Source organism: Siphateles boraxobius, unplaced genomic scaffold (assembly GCF_051911475.1).
Source record: "Siphateles boraxobius isolate OS27281-9 unplaced genomic scaffold, OSU_SipBor_1 55, whole genome shotgun sequence".
NCBI lineage: Eukaryota > Metazoa > Chordata > Actinopteri > Cypriniformes > Leuciscidae > Siphateles > Siphateles boraxobius.
In genome coordinates, this window is record NW_027509181.1 from 8,034,898 (window position 1) to 8,053,147 (window position 18,250).

The 18,250-nt window shown below is 39.0% G+C and overlaps 1 protein-coding gene across 3 annotated transcripts in view; it reads left to right on the forward strand.

Moving 5' to 3' along the window:
- The first annotated feature begins 200 nt into the window (after positions 1–200).
- The window catches only part of jmjd1cb (jumonji domain containing 1Cb), a 138,647-nt gene continuing 120,597 nt past the window's right edge, over positions 201–18,250 (forward strand). Inside the window, exon 1 of one of the 3 annotated variants that reach the window (XM_077206089.1) lies at positions 201–568. In XM_077206089.1, the coding sequence (XP_077062204.1) occupies positions 434–568 (135 nt within the window). In that variant the 5' untranslated portion in view covers positions 201–433. The remainder of the gene's footprint in view (positions 569–18,250) is intronic. The other 2 variants (XM_077206091.1, XM_077206090.1) reach the window with 2 other exon arrangements.

The following is an 18,250-nucleotide window of genomic DNA, read 5'->3' on the forward strand; positions in this document are numbered from 1 at the left end:
ACAACAACAACAACAACAACAACAACAACAACAACAACAACAACAACAACAACAACAACAACAACAACAAAGCACTATTTTCAGCACACTGGAGTATAGTAGAAAATCAACTAGTCTCCCATTGAGAATGAATCTGTCTGGCGGACGTAGAAATCTCCCTGTTGCGGTATTACATGATCTTGTGAGTTGTTCAGGCGGAGGGATACCAGTTTTACGTTCACAGTGATACGGTCCTGTGTTCAGTTTCACGGAGCGCGAGAGCGTCCATTCGCGGGTGGAGGCTGAGAGAAATTTAAATCCCCCGGGTTGAGGTTGACACGCAAAAGGCGAAACAAATCACGGTTGTTTCTTTCTTTTTATTCAGAACGCAGTTTAACGGTGTAAATGTGCGGTCGGTAGGCTGCGAGTGTTGAAGTTCTCGAGGGTTTTCGCCATGGTGGTCGGGAAGCGGTTCCTGTGCGTGAGCGGAGAGGAGCCGCTGGAGCCCGCGCACATCGCTCGCTGGTCATGGCGAACCGGAGTCATCCGAGCCGTCACTCACCGAGACCACGACAATCCCGATCTCACGGTAAGACAATGGCTTACATTCTGAGGAAATTACTTAGGAGCGGAGGATCTTAGTGAGAATATGGCATTTTTGAACAGGCTGTTAAACGTCAGAATATTCTAGCTTTTGATCGTTTGGTAACGTTACATGGAAACAGGCTTGGAAGTCAGTCAGGCTATGGTGGAGTCGTGTAGTAGAGCTATATTTGGATCTCAGTCATCGGTGGTGGATTGTAATATTAGTTGTCAGCTTGTGACTTTTATACCTTTTGAAATCCGAATGAAAACTTTTTTTGTATAGAATTAACTAGATTTTCAATTTAGATTTAACGTTGGTGTTTTTGCATCAGGATTTCTCATTGAAATATCTAAAATCCTTATAATAATTTTCCTTTGTCAGGCTTGTTGTAAACATGATAGAACATTTTGCAAACAGTTGGACCCACATGTAACAGATCTGTGTAAATGGCCAGGGTCATAAAACAATTCTGCCATGTTTTCATTCATGATGAATAGTTTCATAATTTGCTTGGCCCTCCGTTATGTTTATAGATCATTTTAACGTTAGAGTTATTATTTTGTCAGTGGTAAAATGTAATAACATGAATATGTCTACCCACCTTAAAATGTTGTAGTTTTAAAACAATAATGCGGTTGACGTGATTATAGGTCCTCTACCCTTAATTCTAAAATTTGCAATGACAAATATTGTAACATGAGCATAAAATACAAATACAATTTAAAATGTACATGGTGGTACCTTTTTCAGGATTTTTTTATCAATAGAAAGTTCAATGGACAGCATTTATTTGCATTTATTAAATATATTAAAGCATTTATTAAATAGAAATCTTTTGTAACATTATAAATGTCTTCACTGTCACTTTTGATCAATTTAATGCATCCTTGATGAATAAAAGTATTGTTTCCTCAAAAATGTTAAGCAACAAAAGCTGTTTTCAACATTGTTAATAATAAAAATAATAATAATAATAATGATAATAACAATAAATGTTTCTTGATCAGCAAATCAGCATATTAGAATTGTTTCTGAAGGATCACATGACACTGATGGCTGAAGTTTAGCTTTGCCCTCAGGAATAGGCTAAATAAAATTTGGAAAACAATTATTTTAAATTGTAGCAATAATTTACAATATTGCTGTTTTTACTGAATATTTGCAGCCTTGATTAGCATATGATAGTTTTTTCAAAAACATAAAAAAATTATAATGTTTTCAAACTTTTGACAGGTACTGTTTATTTCAAATGTAGGACGTTACACTAATTCCTTATCCAGTTGAGCAAAATCCTGCTTGTTCTTTGATCAGTTCGACCGCTCTCATGTGGTGGAGATGATTGGAGCGGCTCCTGTCATTGTGTGTATAGAGTAAGTGTGTACAGTACGCTAGCCGTTTGTTTTCAGGGCTGTGTCCTGAGGTCACCAACTGCACTGCTGCTAATCAGCACACAGAACTTTCCACACTCAATAGCTGCCCTGCAGCTGAAAGTTCAAGCTGTAAATGCTTTTGTCTGCCTTTTTTTTGTGGAAAAGTAATAATTAAGCTTGTAGTCTGGTGGGGCATTTTTGTGTGTTGCGAGAAATAGAAATAGAATATGGTAACATGGAAACTTGTCACTTAAAGCAAACCAACAAAATTCCATAAATTAGGCTACACTAAAATTAGAAAAATTACTATAAAAGCCGACAAGTTGTTTTTATTGTTTATAGTCCAAGTCCGATGTAGAATATTGTCGAAAATCTTAAAAGTATTTACATGATCTAGTCTATTTACATAAGTGTTTCCATGAAATAGCAGACTTTTGTACAACCATGTAATGCATGCAGTATATATTTAGTATACAGTAAAATGGCCCAAAACCACGTATCATTTTGTTGTGAAATTTCCTCAGCTTTTTCCCCGTGACATCGCACCAGCGTTATTTACAAAGATGTCTGGATTGAGGATTGAAAAGTATCTGATTACAAAGAATACCAATGCAGCTTTCATTTACAGCCCTCAATCACATTGACAACAACTGTCTGTAAAGCGCTGGAAGTGGCCATGTGATTTGTGGCTTAAGAAAACAGCTCGTAACATGAGACCGGGGGTCGTTCACCGCCCTCCCCCACTGCAGCACAGCATAAAGGCCGCTATGTTCAGCCGTTCCCCTGAACCAGAGTTAACCTACAGAGAAATTGCTCTTTGTTCAGTCTGACTGACACTGTCTTCCTTTGACAGCGAGCCTCCGTTTCCATATCTTCTCTAAAAAGATTTACTGAGCCCTCTTCCTTTGTGCACCTTTACTTTGGGAATGACAAGAGTTCTGTCTGAGGCCAGGCAATGACACATTTCCTATCTTAATTGTCAGTGGATTAGGCTTACATAATATAAAGAACCCCTCTTGTAATCTTTCGCGGTTGTAAAATAGTGGGTTAGAATGAGAGACATAACATTTATCGACGAGAGAGGTTTATGGCTGACAGGCCTCGAGTTTAAACATTAAAGGTGGCCGGGAGCGTTAACCTGAATGCAGAGCATTCTAGCGTGTTCCCTTTCAGGGACGGATTGCGACAGTAGTTTGCCAGGAGTGTTGAAGGACGCCATGTAAGTGAATGCAATGAGGTGGAAAAACATTGAACTTTTGTACTTTATTATTGAGTTAGATAGACTCTCTCTCTCCTGTACATTTCATTGTCTGTCTTCTCATGAAATGCAAAAAACCTTCAATTGAACGTGTTAAAGACTAAACCTTGTAGTGGACAGTCCGTGACTATATAAATATGTTAATAGAATCCTAGCATACTGCTTGCCGCATATTGTTTGTTCGTATTCAAAAAACCAGCTTGAAAAGGATTATTATTATTATTTTTTGCATGCATTTGTTTGGTAGGGCCCTATAATTTCCACGATGTTGAAAACACAGATGGAATCGTGGAATCTAGTCATAAAAATGGGGGGAAAAGGGAATTTGGGAAAAAAATTAAATGGAATCTATAGGGCCCTAGTGATGCTACTGCTTTAGAAATGACATATTTCACCTTTAGTCTAAGCTTTGTAGCTTTTGTCATCCCAATCTAATAATCATAATGTAGATTAAATCTCACAGATGAAATGTTTCTGCTTCATTTGGCATTAGAAGGCCAAGTTGATTGCATTGTGGATATGGTATTCTGTGAATTGCCCTCTGGTTGTATACTATATATTTGTGAACCAGCTCACTTGGGGTATTCAGTGCATAGAAAACAAATTAGCAGAATATGCACAGTATGCATACTATATAATATACCACGTGCTTTTGTAATCGCACCCAATGTATTCCCAAACAAACATGCAGCTGTATTGGTGAAATACACTGTTTGATCACTACTTTGGTGTATTTGTCATTTCAACTTATGGGTTTGAATGTTTAAACCTTTAAATTTTCACATCTTTCCACTGACAAAACCTTTTACGTTTTTTCTGTAAGTTCTCTAATATAGATCAAATAATGCCACACTGATGTTAGCTGACACATGCTTTTCCCGGAATCTTTCCTGTTTAACCTGGACTGACTCCTGTCCTGTACCAGCCAGTTTCCTCTCTGGAAAAAAACTACTCTTCATTCAAATGTTACTGAGCTCCTCTTTTACAAGAACAATTACATGATAATGTTTACTCATTGTTGTAGCAATATTATGCACTATGTAGTTGATTTTTTATTTATCTGCCTTCGTATTATTTACTGTGTTCAATTAGACATCCCAATTAGACTTGTCATGACTTACTATGAAGTATGTTACTTCAGACAATTCAGTCCTGATAAAGTGACCTGGGATTTGACCCGGGTTCGTTTGACTTTGGTTCATTCACACTGCCAGTGATTTTCCGAAATCCGAGAGTGTGTTCACACTAGTGTTGTCACAATACTAGAATTTCTAACTTCGAAACGATACCTTGAAAAATATCGATATTCGATATCATTTTCGGATACCGGAGAAAAAAACTGCCACAATATTAAGGGGGTATTTTTTTTATTTAAAGCTAAATATAACAAGTCTAGAACATGACAGTGAGGTATATTTTACATGAACTAAAATGTCCTGAGGTAATGCACTTATTCAAAAGCCTCTCAGATTGCCATACATTCAAAAACCAATAAAGTGAAAGTAAAAAAAAAAGGTATCCTTAGGTATCCAAAAGATACCTAAACTTCAAGCAAAAATAAAATCAGTGCAATCTTATGCATCAAGTAACAAAAGTCGTAAACAAAATAATTAAATGGAATCTGTTGCTGCATGCAGTTATATGCAGATTTTCTCTACAGAGGCGAGTGATATTGACAAAAAAATGAAAAATATTTCCAAAACATTTATTAATCTTAGTTAAAACTGTTGATCGATAATTTTAACATTTACTAATACATGTACTAATTAAAATCCAAAGTTCTATCTGTTAATATTTTTTCACTGGACCAGAGCTAACATGATCCGTTGTATTTTTATTACCTACTGTTATCAAAGATTAAAATATACTGTAACAAATGCATTGCTCATCATCGGGCATAAATGCTGGTTAATACATTAACGCTATTTGATGAACAGATTTAAACGCAAATGTGCGTGCATCACACTCGAAAACAATGCTCACCGGATCGACATCAAGTCACCTTTATTTAAATAGTGCTTTTAACAATACAGATGTCAAAGCACTTAACAGTATCAAATAGAGTGTCAGTAATGTATAATAATAAGATTAAACATTAAATTTTCAGTTAAAGGCATTTCATTATTGAATTCCGAGATGTCCTTGTCTAGCTCAGTTCAGTTTAATGAGTATCTGTGTAATCAAATTGATGATGATCGCTAATGAAGGCATAGCGATTGCAGAATTAAATAATATTTTTTTTGAATAAAGTTAAATAAGCACAAGTTAATTTACATTTGACCACAGTTAAAATATTTAGGCCTACTTGTCTAACATTCATCAGTCAGATTATATTAACTTTAAGAATTAGGGTGAAAAAACGAGTAAACACACACTCATATCAACAACAATGCTAGGCCATCTTGGTTAATGTTTCAGAAATATTAAAATGAGAGGAGTTACCAACCTCTCGAAATTCTTTATATAGATCCGAGTGTCGGTCTTTCAGGTGCTTTGCTATATTAGAGGTGTTAGCGGGGCCTTTTGTTATAGCACTGCTCTGTAGCATCTCTTGCATATTGGCTTGCTTGTGTCCTTCGGCTTTCCATGTTCATTTGCTCCATATCAAAAATATTTCCAGATATCACTCCTGCTGTGTTCTTTCTCAAATAAAGTGCTAGCCGCGCTCGCCATCTTTCCATTCACTTCACTTTTGCTATTTAACCAGAGCGAATGAGACGTGCGCGTGTGGTGTTTGTCAACGCGCCTTTGGAGAGAAGTGAAAGTGACAGCTCGGCTAGTATCGATACTTCGGGAAATTAGTATTGGTACCGTTCAGATATTTCAGTATCGATATTTATCGAAATATCGACATTTTTGACAACACTAGTTCACACACAACCCGTAAAAATCCCGTAAAGACACGTGACATCGATGTGACATGTAATGTCTCAGCAGCGTCTATAGTTTGCCATCCTTTACGCCATCATTACGACACGGAATTGATTACGGCTTTTGTTCACACAGCGCGCGTTCCAGGACTGAACACGGCAATGTTACTAGGTCCCCAACCCGTCATCGGTCCCGTCATCAATCCCTGGTCGTGTTTGCGTTCACACAGAAGGTGTTCTGGCAATTTCCCTGCAATTTCCCGGGATCAACGCGCTGTGTGAAAGGGGCTGTAGTGACATCTCAGTCCAGTGATTGGACTGTATCCGATAGCAACAACAGCCCAGCGGTGTGAATCACCGTGCAGGTTTGCACTTAAATCTCAAATGATGAAACAGACACATTTCATTAGGTTGAGCCACCATACCAACCTAACTCACCTTGGTATGAATGGTATTTTGGGGTTACAGAAACAACAGTTACCATGCTAAATACACAATACTAACATGAACTGTTAATGAATCAAAAGTAAATTGCTCCTGATGAATAGAATGAACATCATTCCTACTTGCAAATCCTTTTCAGCCATAATGCAAACTACCAGTTACGTAAGTTATTGGTACGTTTCTTTTGTTGTTTATATATAGTGAAGTGATATACACTGCGGCTACATGCCTCTGCACTTGAGCATGCAATTGAAGACGCAAACAATTGTGCAACGCTACAAGCACAGTATAAAGTCTGACAGGACAGTAGAGTGCTTTTCTTGAAAGACTTTTTATTTCGTAACGTGACAATGGTAACATTAAAATAATGACACTGACGTATAGCCTGACAACATCTTTTTTCAGTCGCAGAATATACTGAATCAGAACAACGTGTTTTTCTCAGGCTCTCCTTAAACCGCTTCTGACAGAAGAGTCAACAGCTTTCATGCACGGCTTTTGAAATAAAAGTCTCGGTTCAGAAAAACATTTGGAATTAAGTTTTTTGTTTTTGTTTCTTTATAGACGTTCCATATCGCACACTCCTACTTAAGCGGTTCCTCTTTAGTTAGGATGCTGCCCATAGGAAGCACACAGCAAGGCTACTCACTAGGTTTTGGAACAGCGCTTATGTCTTGCTGTGAAATGGCTGCACTACAGAACGGTTTAGTGCAATTATGCATATTTAAGCATTTAATTGTGCTAAATGTACACAGGTGAAATCATTTAGGAAATCTGTACAGTCAAAGAATAAAGTATGTTAGTACATTTATTGGAGCTGCATTTGGCTGACCTCTCTCTGTGTGTACGGACACATTGGCGATGGATGTCTGAATAGCTCTGGAGCGATGCAACGAGTAAATAGTATCATATATCCTGTTATGCTCAGCAGTAACACACACAGAGCCTATTCCTCTATTTCTTAATCACACTCACATTAGAAAGCAGGGAAACTTATTTCTCTTGCTCAATTTATGTGGGACTTCCTGCAATTTCGGATGCACTGGAAGTGTTAGTGTGGGTTTCTGTGATGGTAGAGTCTTTTTAGCTCGAGCTAAGACTGCAATCGGTCAGCAATGAAACACAAACAAGGCTTTCTGTAGGCGGGAATGGAGCACTGAGCCAACGCAGGCTTCCAGCCCTATCTCCTTGTGCTGATCCTTCTCTGCTTTTGTTGAATGTGCTCTTAAGCGAAACCAGATGTCTGCCTTTTAGGCTATATTGTGTATTCGTTTTCAGCGCATACTTTCACAAATCAAATAACTGGACTGTTACTCTAAGGTCTTGGCTTTTTTTAGCACTTCCATCTGAGGTGGCAGTTATGCTACTTGACGAGCCTGCTGGAATATGCTCTTAATTAAATTCGCTCCGAACAAGTAAACTCTTGTTGGCTCATAAAGGTAATGCAGTTGCGGCATGGATGATTTTTGCATGTGTGATTTTCTTTGAGAAATACTTTCCCACTTCCGGATTGCAATAATAGAGAGCAATATCTCAACTTCCCTCTTTGAGTAGTCACACATGTTATTGCCCAATGATGCATGTGGAAGTGTTGCTTGGACACGGGAAAGCAGAAGACAGGTAAAGTGTTGTAATGCTGCTTGATGTAGTAAAAAGAGTAGTAACACTTAATTTTACAGTGTCCTTGATGGCTCTTAAATGTAGTTACTATAGTAATATCTGTAAATTATGCATAATTATATGCAACTAACCCTAAATCAAACCCTAATCCTAACCCTATAGTAAGAACATGTATTTATTTAATCTTACCTAGTATGTATAATTACACTGTAGCAAGGACACCTTAAAATAAAGTGTAAATGAAAGAGTCTTTGCTCAGACCTTTGTAAGCACATACTCTGTGTCTAAACCCAGTCTATATACATCTGAGTCTAAGTGGTTGTTTTCCCTAGATTTGTCTCAATGTCATGACAGCTTGGCAGGATCTGAAGGAGGTTGCTGAGAGCCCACATTTATTGAGTTTTGTTTTGCCTGGGGCTAAAAACCAACACCCACAAGCTGGAGGCGGCATTGTGGATCATGACACACCTTTAAAGAGAGGCCCAGTGGGAGGTGTGTACACGCCTGGAGCTGCGACAGCCTTTGAGATGTACACACACACACACACATCTACACATACCTTTGGCATGTAATGCATGGCATGTGGCTGCTGCACTTTAGATTTAGTGAAAATCTCCAGGGAAATTTGAGTGCAATTACTGCGAGCAAAGGATCGTCCAGAAACAATGCTGAAATCTGGTCTATTCATCATGTGGTGGAACTGTGTCTGCTGCTCTCCAGAAACCTTTGATGCAAACATGTGCCAATTTTTACAATTGTCGAGTCTAGTATTGTTCTTTGTAGTGGCTGAATATCCCACTATGAATTATGGCTAGGTTATAACATATTGTGCAGCAATAGAAATTAATCAGCTGGTAGAGGATGCAGTTATTAAGGGGTTTTAGTTGTTTATGGCGTTCAAGCAACAACGTATCTTGCATATGAATGCATCATTTATTTAATGTGCAGTCCTCAGGTGTGAAACGACTTGTGATCCGATAACAAAAAACAACTGATAATGCCAAGGGGAAACGGGGTCAGAGACTACAGATGTGGCCCATCCCGTCAGAATTGAGATTCAGGATTTTCCATTTTATAATATTGGTTGATTTAGTTGTTGCAGCTGTGGTACATATTGTGAAGCTGTTCATGCACTGATGCCAGACTCGTTAAATTCTTATGATTAATATCTTTTGCATTCATTTATCAAGTTCCAAATAGAAAGATACATTTTTATTCGTAGAATATTTATTTTTCTAGATCCAGAAAATTCATTAAAAAATCTCTAAAATTGGCATTACCATGGTTATTAAAATATAAAACCATTTATTTGTGTGAAAATTAGTTGTTATATATAGCATAGAAGTAAAATAAAATTAGGTTACTCAAACGTGGAATGAGATTGTGGTCATATTGTCCACACCCTACAGGAAAATGCTTTAGGCTAATAGTTCGTTTTTTCTGATTGTTGAAATATTGCATAATTCAGTCGTTGTTCAGATGCTTCATCAAAGAACAGTTTTACATTTGAATGATCACTTTTACTTGCTTTATATGATAAAAATACAATAGGTCATTGTCAGTTTTCAGAAGAAGCAGTAGACATGATGTAGTGAGAATGATCAGCCACATCCAACTTATGTGAAACTTACGACAAATAAAAGTTCAGTCAAGTTTCACATATGTCTTTTCGTTGGTTGTCCAATGAATTGTGGGTTGTCTTGCCTTAAGGGGATTACTGAGAGCATAAAATCAGTGTCCTTTAAATGAAGGGCAAGGTTCCTTCTCTAGTGTGAAACACTATTCTTTGTTTGGAAGCTCTATGGGCTTCATTGATTGGTTCCATACAGTGGAAACCTGACCTTTAGCAGATGTTTGAGGTCTTGCCACGACTAAGCGTGATCCCCACACTAGACAGCTTTCTCCTTGTTATGTTGACCAAGGGGTGCTTATCTCTGACAAGATACAAAAAATTCAACCATTGACGTATTCAAATGAGGAAGTCATTCAATCATCACAAGGTTCAGAGGTGGTTATCTGTAATGAACATGGCTGATGACCTGAATACAGCCCTGATGTTCTCAGACAGATCCTATGTTTGATTGCATGATGCCTGATCCGAATGGTTTGTATTGTAGCTTATACAGTGCAACCCCCCAACCCCCCCCCCCACAAAAAAAAATGGAATTCGATAATTGCATTACCATATCGCAATGTTGGCTTTATGCCGATTAATCGTGCAGCCCTACACCCATATGACCTACTACGTTTGCATTATTCAGGCTGAGTAAACTGCACCCAATATTATATCCCACAATGCAGCATTCTCGACTTGAACTTGCACTGTAACACCTAAACCAGATACAGCCTTGTTTTTTAAAATCTCTTTTTGAACCTTATTTACGCTTTATTGGCACTGCTGTGAATAAGGTCTGTTGTGGAATAATGTTTATGGTTTTAACTCATAAAAAATAGTATAGTATATCGATGAAAATCTTAATGTTGAGTGACAGGAGGCTCAACACATGCTTTTAGTAGAACAAAGTAAATGTACCTTGGTTGCTATGGTGCAAAATGTTTAACACATCCAGATAATTAATTGCTTTGTTTCCTTTCCACCATCTCCACAAGCTAATGGCCCCTTTTATTTGTGATTAGCAATTAAAACCATCTTGAGGGTGAAAATTTGCTGTAATAATTGAGTTAAATCTGGTGATATGGGCTACAGTGTGATTAAAGGAAGCTTTTCAAATACACAAAGCGTTTGGCCCCTTAAGCCTAGCACGAGGACCACTTCCACTGGGCAAAGATGCTTACAACACAATAACTTAGTATTAAATCTAATTAGGACAAATTAATGCTTCATCAAAGGGGAAATAACACTGAGGAAATTCACATGTGGATTTCCTATTACATTCCCAGCTCATGCTAAATGGGCGCTGACGTTTGCTGTGTCGCTTTAGCAGCCTGTGCTAGTGTTTCACCACGGTGGCAAATTTCACACGTTTCAGGGGTACCGTGAACCCGTCCCGTGACCGCAGATTAATCTGGAGTCATTACGAAGGCAGAAGATTCACTTGCACAAAGAATGACACTGTTTGCGCTTCACCTTCTTCAGAGTCTTCAGGTCTGATTGTTTGTCATTTGCGTGGCAGATTACATAAAATTATGTCCCACAGAAATATCACCATCTGGATTATGGATTCGCTACTCGCACCGAATGAGCGGATTCATATCTGCGGATTAGTCTGTTTTCTCTTGGATTTTCTCTGCGCATGTCATGGATGAGCTTCCACATAACGGCACAAAGCAGAGACCGCAGAGATAAGGATTTGCCATCTTTCTCAGCTCCTCGCATCTCTGTTTCATGACCCAAAATTCATTTTCATTCTCCGTGCGGATCTTGTTTGCAGAGGAAAGCAGATAATCAAACAGACTTGCTTATGACATGCCATTTGGAAGTCTGGCAGCGTGAACAGAGTCAGTGTGCAGGATGTTGTGAATTTGATGTGAGCGCAGCTCCCTAAAGGCCGGCTTAATGGGATGGGAGCAGACACGGCTGCCTTGTAGAGGGATTTAGGAATGAACAGTGTGCACTCTGTTTTTCTCAAGCTTGCTTCATCCCAGTTTCCTGCAGAACCACAGGAAAGCACAGAGCCTTTGTGTGTGTGTGTGTGTCTGTATCAGGTGTGTGTGTGTGTGTTTGTGTACATGAGCATGTGTGTGCATGCAGAAAAACAGTCTGGATGCGTTCGCATACCCACTGCTGGAATTTTCTTTCCTGCAGGTGGTTGTTGGCAGTAGGGCACTCCATGTCAGGCATGATAGAAAAGAAAGGAACGCTGTGAAAATATGGAATGAAAAATGGGCCCCATTGTTCCATGGGTAATAAGACATGCTTTGTGCTGTGCTCTATTGTGAGTTTGTCTGCTGCTACAGACTTTGAAGAACTAGAAAATGGGAACGTTTAGTGAGGAAAAAGAGAGCTCTTAAGAAACAAAACATCTGAGAGTGGGATTTGTGCTCCTAAATATTAGACCAAACAAAATCCCTCATGCAAGTTATGTACTAAAGAAGAAGCATTACTCTTTGATAGTAGTTTTTATGCAATTCATTGTTAGTGTAGATCTCTAGTCCTACGCAGGTGATGAATTGTGTCTCTCCAATCCAGAATAGATACACTTAACTGAGACAAAGTAAATGACTGATATGTTGTTTTTGTTTTAAACCTCAAGGCAACACTTTTTATTTTCTGCTACAAATGAACTTAAGCCTAGTTCACACTACATGATTTTAAAACGTCGGGCTGAACTGTGCGGTTCACACTACATGACTTGCTCTCTGAGAAATCAGGAGTGTTCAAGTTGTTGAGCTGTTCACACCACACGACACAGCGTGATTGATCCGCAACAGGAGGTAACCCACTACACGAGTTGACAACAACTCTGTCACCCAACGATTCTATCTTGTCTACAAATCTATCTGTCTAATGTCTATCTTGGCGCGAAAACAGCACGCGCCAATACACAGCAAAGAACAACACAACACGCGAATATGGACGTCAGACAGAAACTAGTGCTGCAAACTGTTTGCGCGATGATTTGCTCTGAGAAAAAACGCAAAAAAAGAAAAAATAAGAGAGTATGGGGGAAAGAGTGGATCTGCATACGCGAAGAGCAGGTCTGTGCTACAGAGAGAGTTGGAGGTGAGTACAGCATGTTTATAGCCTATCGGAGATGTAGCTGCATGTTTATGTTTAGCTGATGGCAAAAATCACGTATTTACCCGGTGACCTCAACTCATGCGTTGCTGTGATTGGCTGTTGCTCATGACATCAGTGAGATTGAGTTGTGCGACAGCTCTGGATATCTAGCATGCTAGATATTTTTCTAGGCTCGGCGACGCGTCTGCGAGGCGTCTGCGAGGGTCTTTGATGCGTTGTTGGCTCTTTCATACTAACAGATTGGCGAGCGTTCATCGCTCGCTAATCCCCCGCGATTTGCACGCGATAACACCCTGACCTGTCGGCGAGCTCAACGATTTGCAAATCGGGCTTAAATCGGGCTTAAAATCATGTAGTGTGAACTAGGCTTTAGTTGTAGTCAAATGAGATAAATTAGTTGGGTTGGGGGGGGGGGGGTTTGGTCTGTGTTTTATTATGTTGATTATAGTGAAGAATATAGTGATAGTAGTAAAGAAATAAATAAAAAATGACTCCTCTGTTATATGCTATAGGATTTCACTGGAAGAAAAGCATGAAAAATGTAACATGTCTGCTGTGCTTAACTCAAATCTTAAAATCCTCATGGATTCGGATGGATCTCCACCAGAAAGCCCTCAAGAATTAGATAATTTAGCCTTGTTGATAAATTTAATATATTAAATTAATTAATGGTTAACTTTAAAGGTGCATTCAGTAGTTTGGTATGAATTTAAAGTTTTAGACTTTTAGAAATATAACTTATGTTAAATGTTTTTGTGAAGAGTCATTTAAATGGTCACTCACATGAGATGATGACTGTGCGGCCAAATAAGATGAAAAGGTCTGAAGCCAGAAAGACAAAGACATAAAACAAGCATGAATATTGTTGCGGCATACACTAGGTGGAAGGATTTGATGAAAGAGAAAATCCTAGTTGTGATTCCCAAGTTGCTTCTTCTTTGGTTTAAAACAAGTAAGGGAATTAATTTCTATATAGACTGCTCTCTAAAGCCCACTAATGTCTGTGTAATCTACTTAAAAACTGAGAAGCGATCATGCTGATCCACGTCAATAGATGGCAGTGCAGTGTCTAATACTATTGTGGTGATTTAAAATAAGAAAAACAGATTGCAAGCTTAAAAACTACTGACTGCACCTTTACATTTTTTAGTCTTTGTTGTAAGATGATCTGCATTGTTTGTGGGAATGGTTGTAAATTTTTTTCTAGGGTTGCTTGTAGCAACTGGATGGAATTTCTTTAGACCCAGTCTGACATCCTGCCCTATTGCCTCATCTGGAACTTTGTTTGCTTTTGCAGTACCCAGTCCTCTTCACGCCGCTCCCCTGGGGGCCTGCTCCGAGTATGTCAGAGTGCGGTTTCATCTGAGTGTGGGCGGCACGCTGAAAAGACCCGTTGTGCTGCGGCCTTGTGCTGCAACGCAGACAGCACAGAGTCCCGTGCTTTCGTTAAGCGCTCGCAACCTTGAGAAAATGGCAGGAGACTGTTCTCAGCTCGTAGTGTAGCAGTCAGCGTTATTTTTATTCTCTTCACTGCCGTCACAGACTCATATATTTTGCTGAATATAAAGGAAGGAAAAGACATGGTAAATAATGTGTAAATAATGTGTGTTTCCCCTCGTGTGGGGGAATGTTTCCTGTAGATGCGTGGGACAGTAATTTAAGGCTGCAATAGGGAGACATCCCTGAGTTCACACAGATTGCCAGGAGGTCTCGGCAGTCTTGCTCCGGCTGTAGCTCAGGCATCCCAGGAGGCCCCCGATCCACCCACACTCTTCCCACCTCTTTTTTTGGCGCTCCTGGACCTCAGGGTCTTCATCTGTGGCTTTTGTTTTTCTTGAATGCATATATAGCACTTTTTCTCACCTCTTTTTTGCTTCTTGCATTTGAAGACCTTCCTTCAGACGTGGCCGTGGTTTGTAATAACCAGTGGTTTGTAATCTTGCACTGCTAGAGTCTCATTTTGCATGTTTAACGCAGTTCTGTGCCATTTAACCTAGCAATGATCTTTTTAAATACGATTTAATGCTGCTATATTAGATTATGTGAACGCCGGTGCCTGCAGACTTCACCTGAGCTGAACTCTACCGCAGTCACTGTCCCTAACTTTAATATACTAGTCTCCGCCTCAGTCGCCATCCCCACAGTTGGTTCTCTGACTGTCTGATGCTTGTGTGCACAAAACTGGAAAGCGTGTGTGAAAATCACAGGCTCCTATCAGATTGCCTGACTGCGATGCTGCTTCCGGGAGTCGTGGTGAATGGGTTTCTATCAGTCAGCCGGGACACAAAATTGTATTTAATAGCTTCTGAGGAGGAACTAAACACTGGATTTGAAAACATTTGTAGGGTTTGTGGCTTCAAATCTTTGAAATATGCTTTGAGAAGAAGGTAAACTAGATATCCACAAGCAGAAGTGTCTATTTTGATTTCCAGTGTTTTCTTTACAACCATTTGTGGATATTTTTGCACAATATTCGGAAGGATTTTTTCTCCTACAAAGATTTATTATCCTGTGATATTTCTCAGAGCTGCCTGACACTAAATGACATTGTAAACACTTTGGTTTACATGTCAATCGGATGATCTGTTCATGCCTAAAGGTACAGTCACACTTACACTTGTTTGGTGAAATTCTGCAAGTGATTCCCAGTCATTTAAATAGAAATCTGGATTTTTCTGATTGAGTGAAAATGTTTCCCAAGCAGGTTTCACTTGTTCAAGTTGGTCACAAAAATTCGCCACATTGACCAACAGAAAACTGACTGGTTTGAAGGTGATTCACATTAATGTGGCCATACCTTAAGCGTGTTTGTGATTTGAGTGAGTCCACCAGACATAATGCCAATAGTCAAAAGTCTGGCCCGAGATAATTTTAATCTGCGGTTTTGGCCGTGTCCACATGAAATGTGATAATGGAATGCAAGTTTTTTGGGCTGAACTCACTTGCAGTGCTTTGCTGGAAAATCCTGTCTCTGAGAATCAGGCCAGGCCTGAAATAAGTGCAGCGGCAGAAGGCATCTTAATACCAGACAGAGTCTGGACTACTGCCACTTGGTCTCCTTAAATGTACCCTTATTTTTATCCTTATATTGTATGTGTGCAAGATTCAACTGCTCAAGTAACAGTAAAATGCAAACGCTTTGACATGTCAAACGTGAAATGCGATGCTCGTAACAGGTTACATTAACTTCAGATGTTAAGGACTGTTTTGGACTGGACCCAAACATTCTTCACTGATAGTCATTGTTACTGACTCTTTATCACCAAGCAGCTAAAGCCACTGTAATTACAGGTGTGTAAATGTAACACGACAAGCCAGTACAGCAATCATGTTACAGCATAACAAAATGGGCCCTGATCAAATGCAGGAATTTAGTTATATGATTAGAGTAGCTTTTGTTTATTAAAGAGAGAGAGAGAACAAGAGACAGAGAGACCAAGAGGAAAGAGTGGAAATGAAGTTTCCATTCCGTGGTGCAGTTGTTTGCCTTTGCTGCAATTTGGCGGGGATCCTGTGGCCAGACGTCTGCCTTCAATTAGGAGGCTGAAATACCCCACTGTGTTTCTACTCTTGGAATCAGGATGTATACATCATCTTCAACATTTTGAAATTGCTTGGCTGGTGTTTGCCTGTTTATTGAGTAACATGTCTGCAAGCAATTGACACAGCTTTTTGTGAGTGTTTTCAATTAAAAATTCAAATGCTGTCCTGCATGAGGTCACAGGCTATTTTCATGACTTTGCATTTTTGCTGTTTTCAGTAGTTTGGTTTCTGCTGTTATGGTGTTTATCTTGGGATATTGTCTGCATCCTTTTGCCCAGGGGTAGACTACAGATGATAAACATAGTTAAGCATACAGGAACAAACAAGCATAATCATTTTACCTTAAGCGTGCTGTGAACTCTACACCTCATGTTATTTATTGACTAAATGTAGTTTGATGGACACTTTGCCATTGTTTTAATTAGTCCAGACAATGAATAGAACATTTTAACTTCTTAAAGGGGCATTACACAATCCAATTATTATTATTATTATTTGTATACATCGTATTAATATTTGGACTATATCTGTAAAAGAGCTGGGTTAAAAATCAATTCTCATTTTGAAGAACTGATATCGATTCTTAAAACCCAAGAATTTATCTTTCAGTCTATTCTGTTTTTAGTTGATGAATGAACACAACTTTGTAGTGTGCCTCCCATTCATTTAATTGCAATAAGCTTTGTTACTTCTGATATGAAACAGTCTCAATTTTATGATGAAATTCGAACAGTAAATACCATTTGGTGCTATTTAATGTGATGTGACAGATCGCTGTAGCTCCTCAGTTCAAGCGAAGCAGCAGCACGGAGCGCACGTGAACTGATCCTCTCTTGCACTTTACTACTAGTTACAGCACGAAATAAATATGAATGAACATCAGAAGGTATGTTGAAAGACACTATTTTGTCTGTTTGTTTGAACAAATCTGTCATGTTTTCTGTCATGTCAGAAAAATAATTGTCCTTAAAAATGTATTATCATAATGTATAATGTGTAGCCTACAAATCAATTAATTTAAATGTTTAATTTTATAGTTAGGCTATGTAACAACTGGGGTTCCCTGTATTGCATAGCCTATAGGATTAGTTGAGAGATTTTTTCTTTCCTTGAGGAAGTTTGCCATGTACTGTACCTGATAGGTAAGTAATTGATATGAATCAAATTGAAATAGAATCAAAATGCAAGCTTGTGAATCAAAATCGGATACAATGGTGAAATTGTTGTCAATGCCCAGGCCATACGTATGGTCTGTGTGTATCCAGACATCACATATTGATTCACTCTATTCGGGAAGCGTATGCATAATCATTCACAGTGATTAGCAAAAGCAGGCATCTGACATGTACTAGATTCTGCAGCTCTTTGGTCGAACAGCTGAAATTCATTTAGCTTGATTTACACAGTCGGCCCCTCAGAATGTGAGTTGCTTGTTGAGAAATATAGTGGCCTCTCGACAGGAAACACAGATAATGTCAGTAATGATTGTGAAAAATGGAAAGTCCCCCCCATGATTGCAAGCCCCAGCCCTGAAATGAAAATAATTTGTTGGGGTGTGTGTGTGTGTGCACATGTTGTCCTAGTAATCATGTTTCCTGTTTCAGGGTTCACCCGACCTGCTCAACAAGCACATGCATGTGTTGTAAAGTTTCACTGCTTGAAATTTTGAGAAAGTATTACAACTGTCCATCCAGCAGATCCTTTCCTTATCACATCCTGTTTTCTTTGGTAACCACCAGAACATAGCAGAAGCTCGGCACCATATGGCAGGAAAAAGTCAGAGAAATTGAAAGAACTAAAGAGCTTGTGAACTGGGTTGAGTTTGTCTAGATTTCTTTGATAGCTGCAGGAATTCACATTTCTGCTCACAGCTGAAAG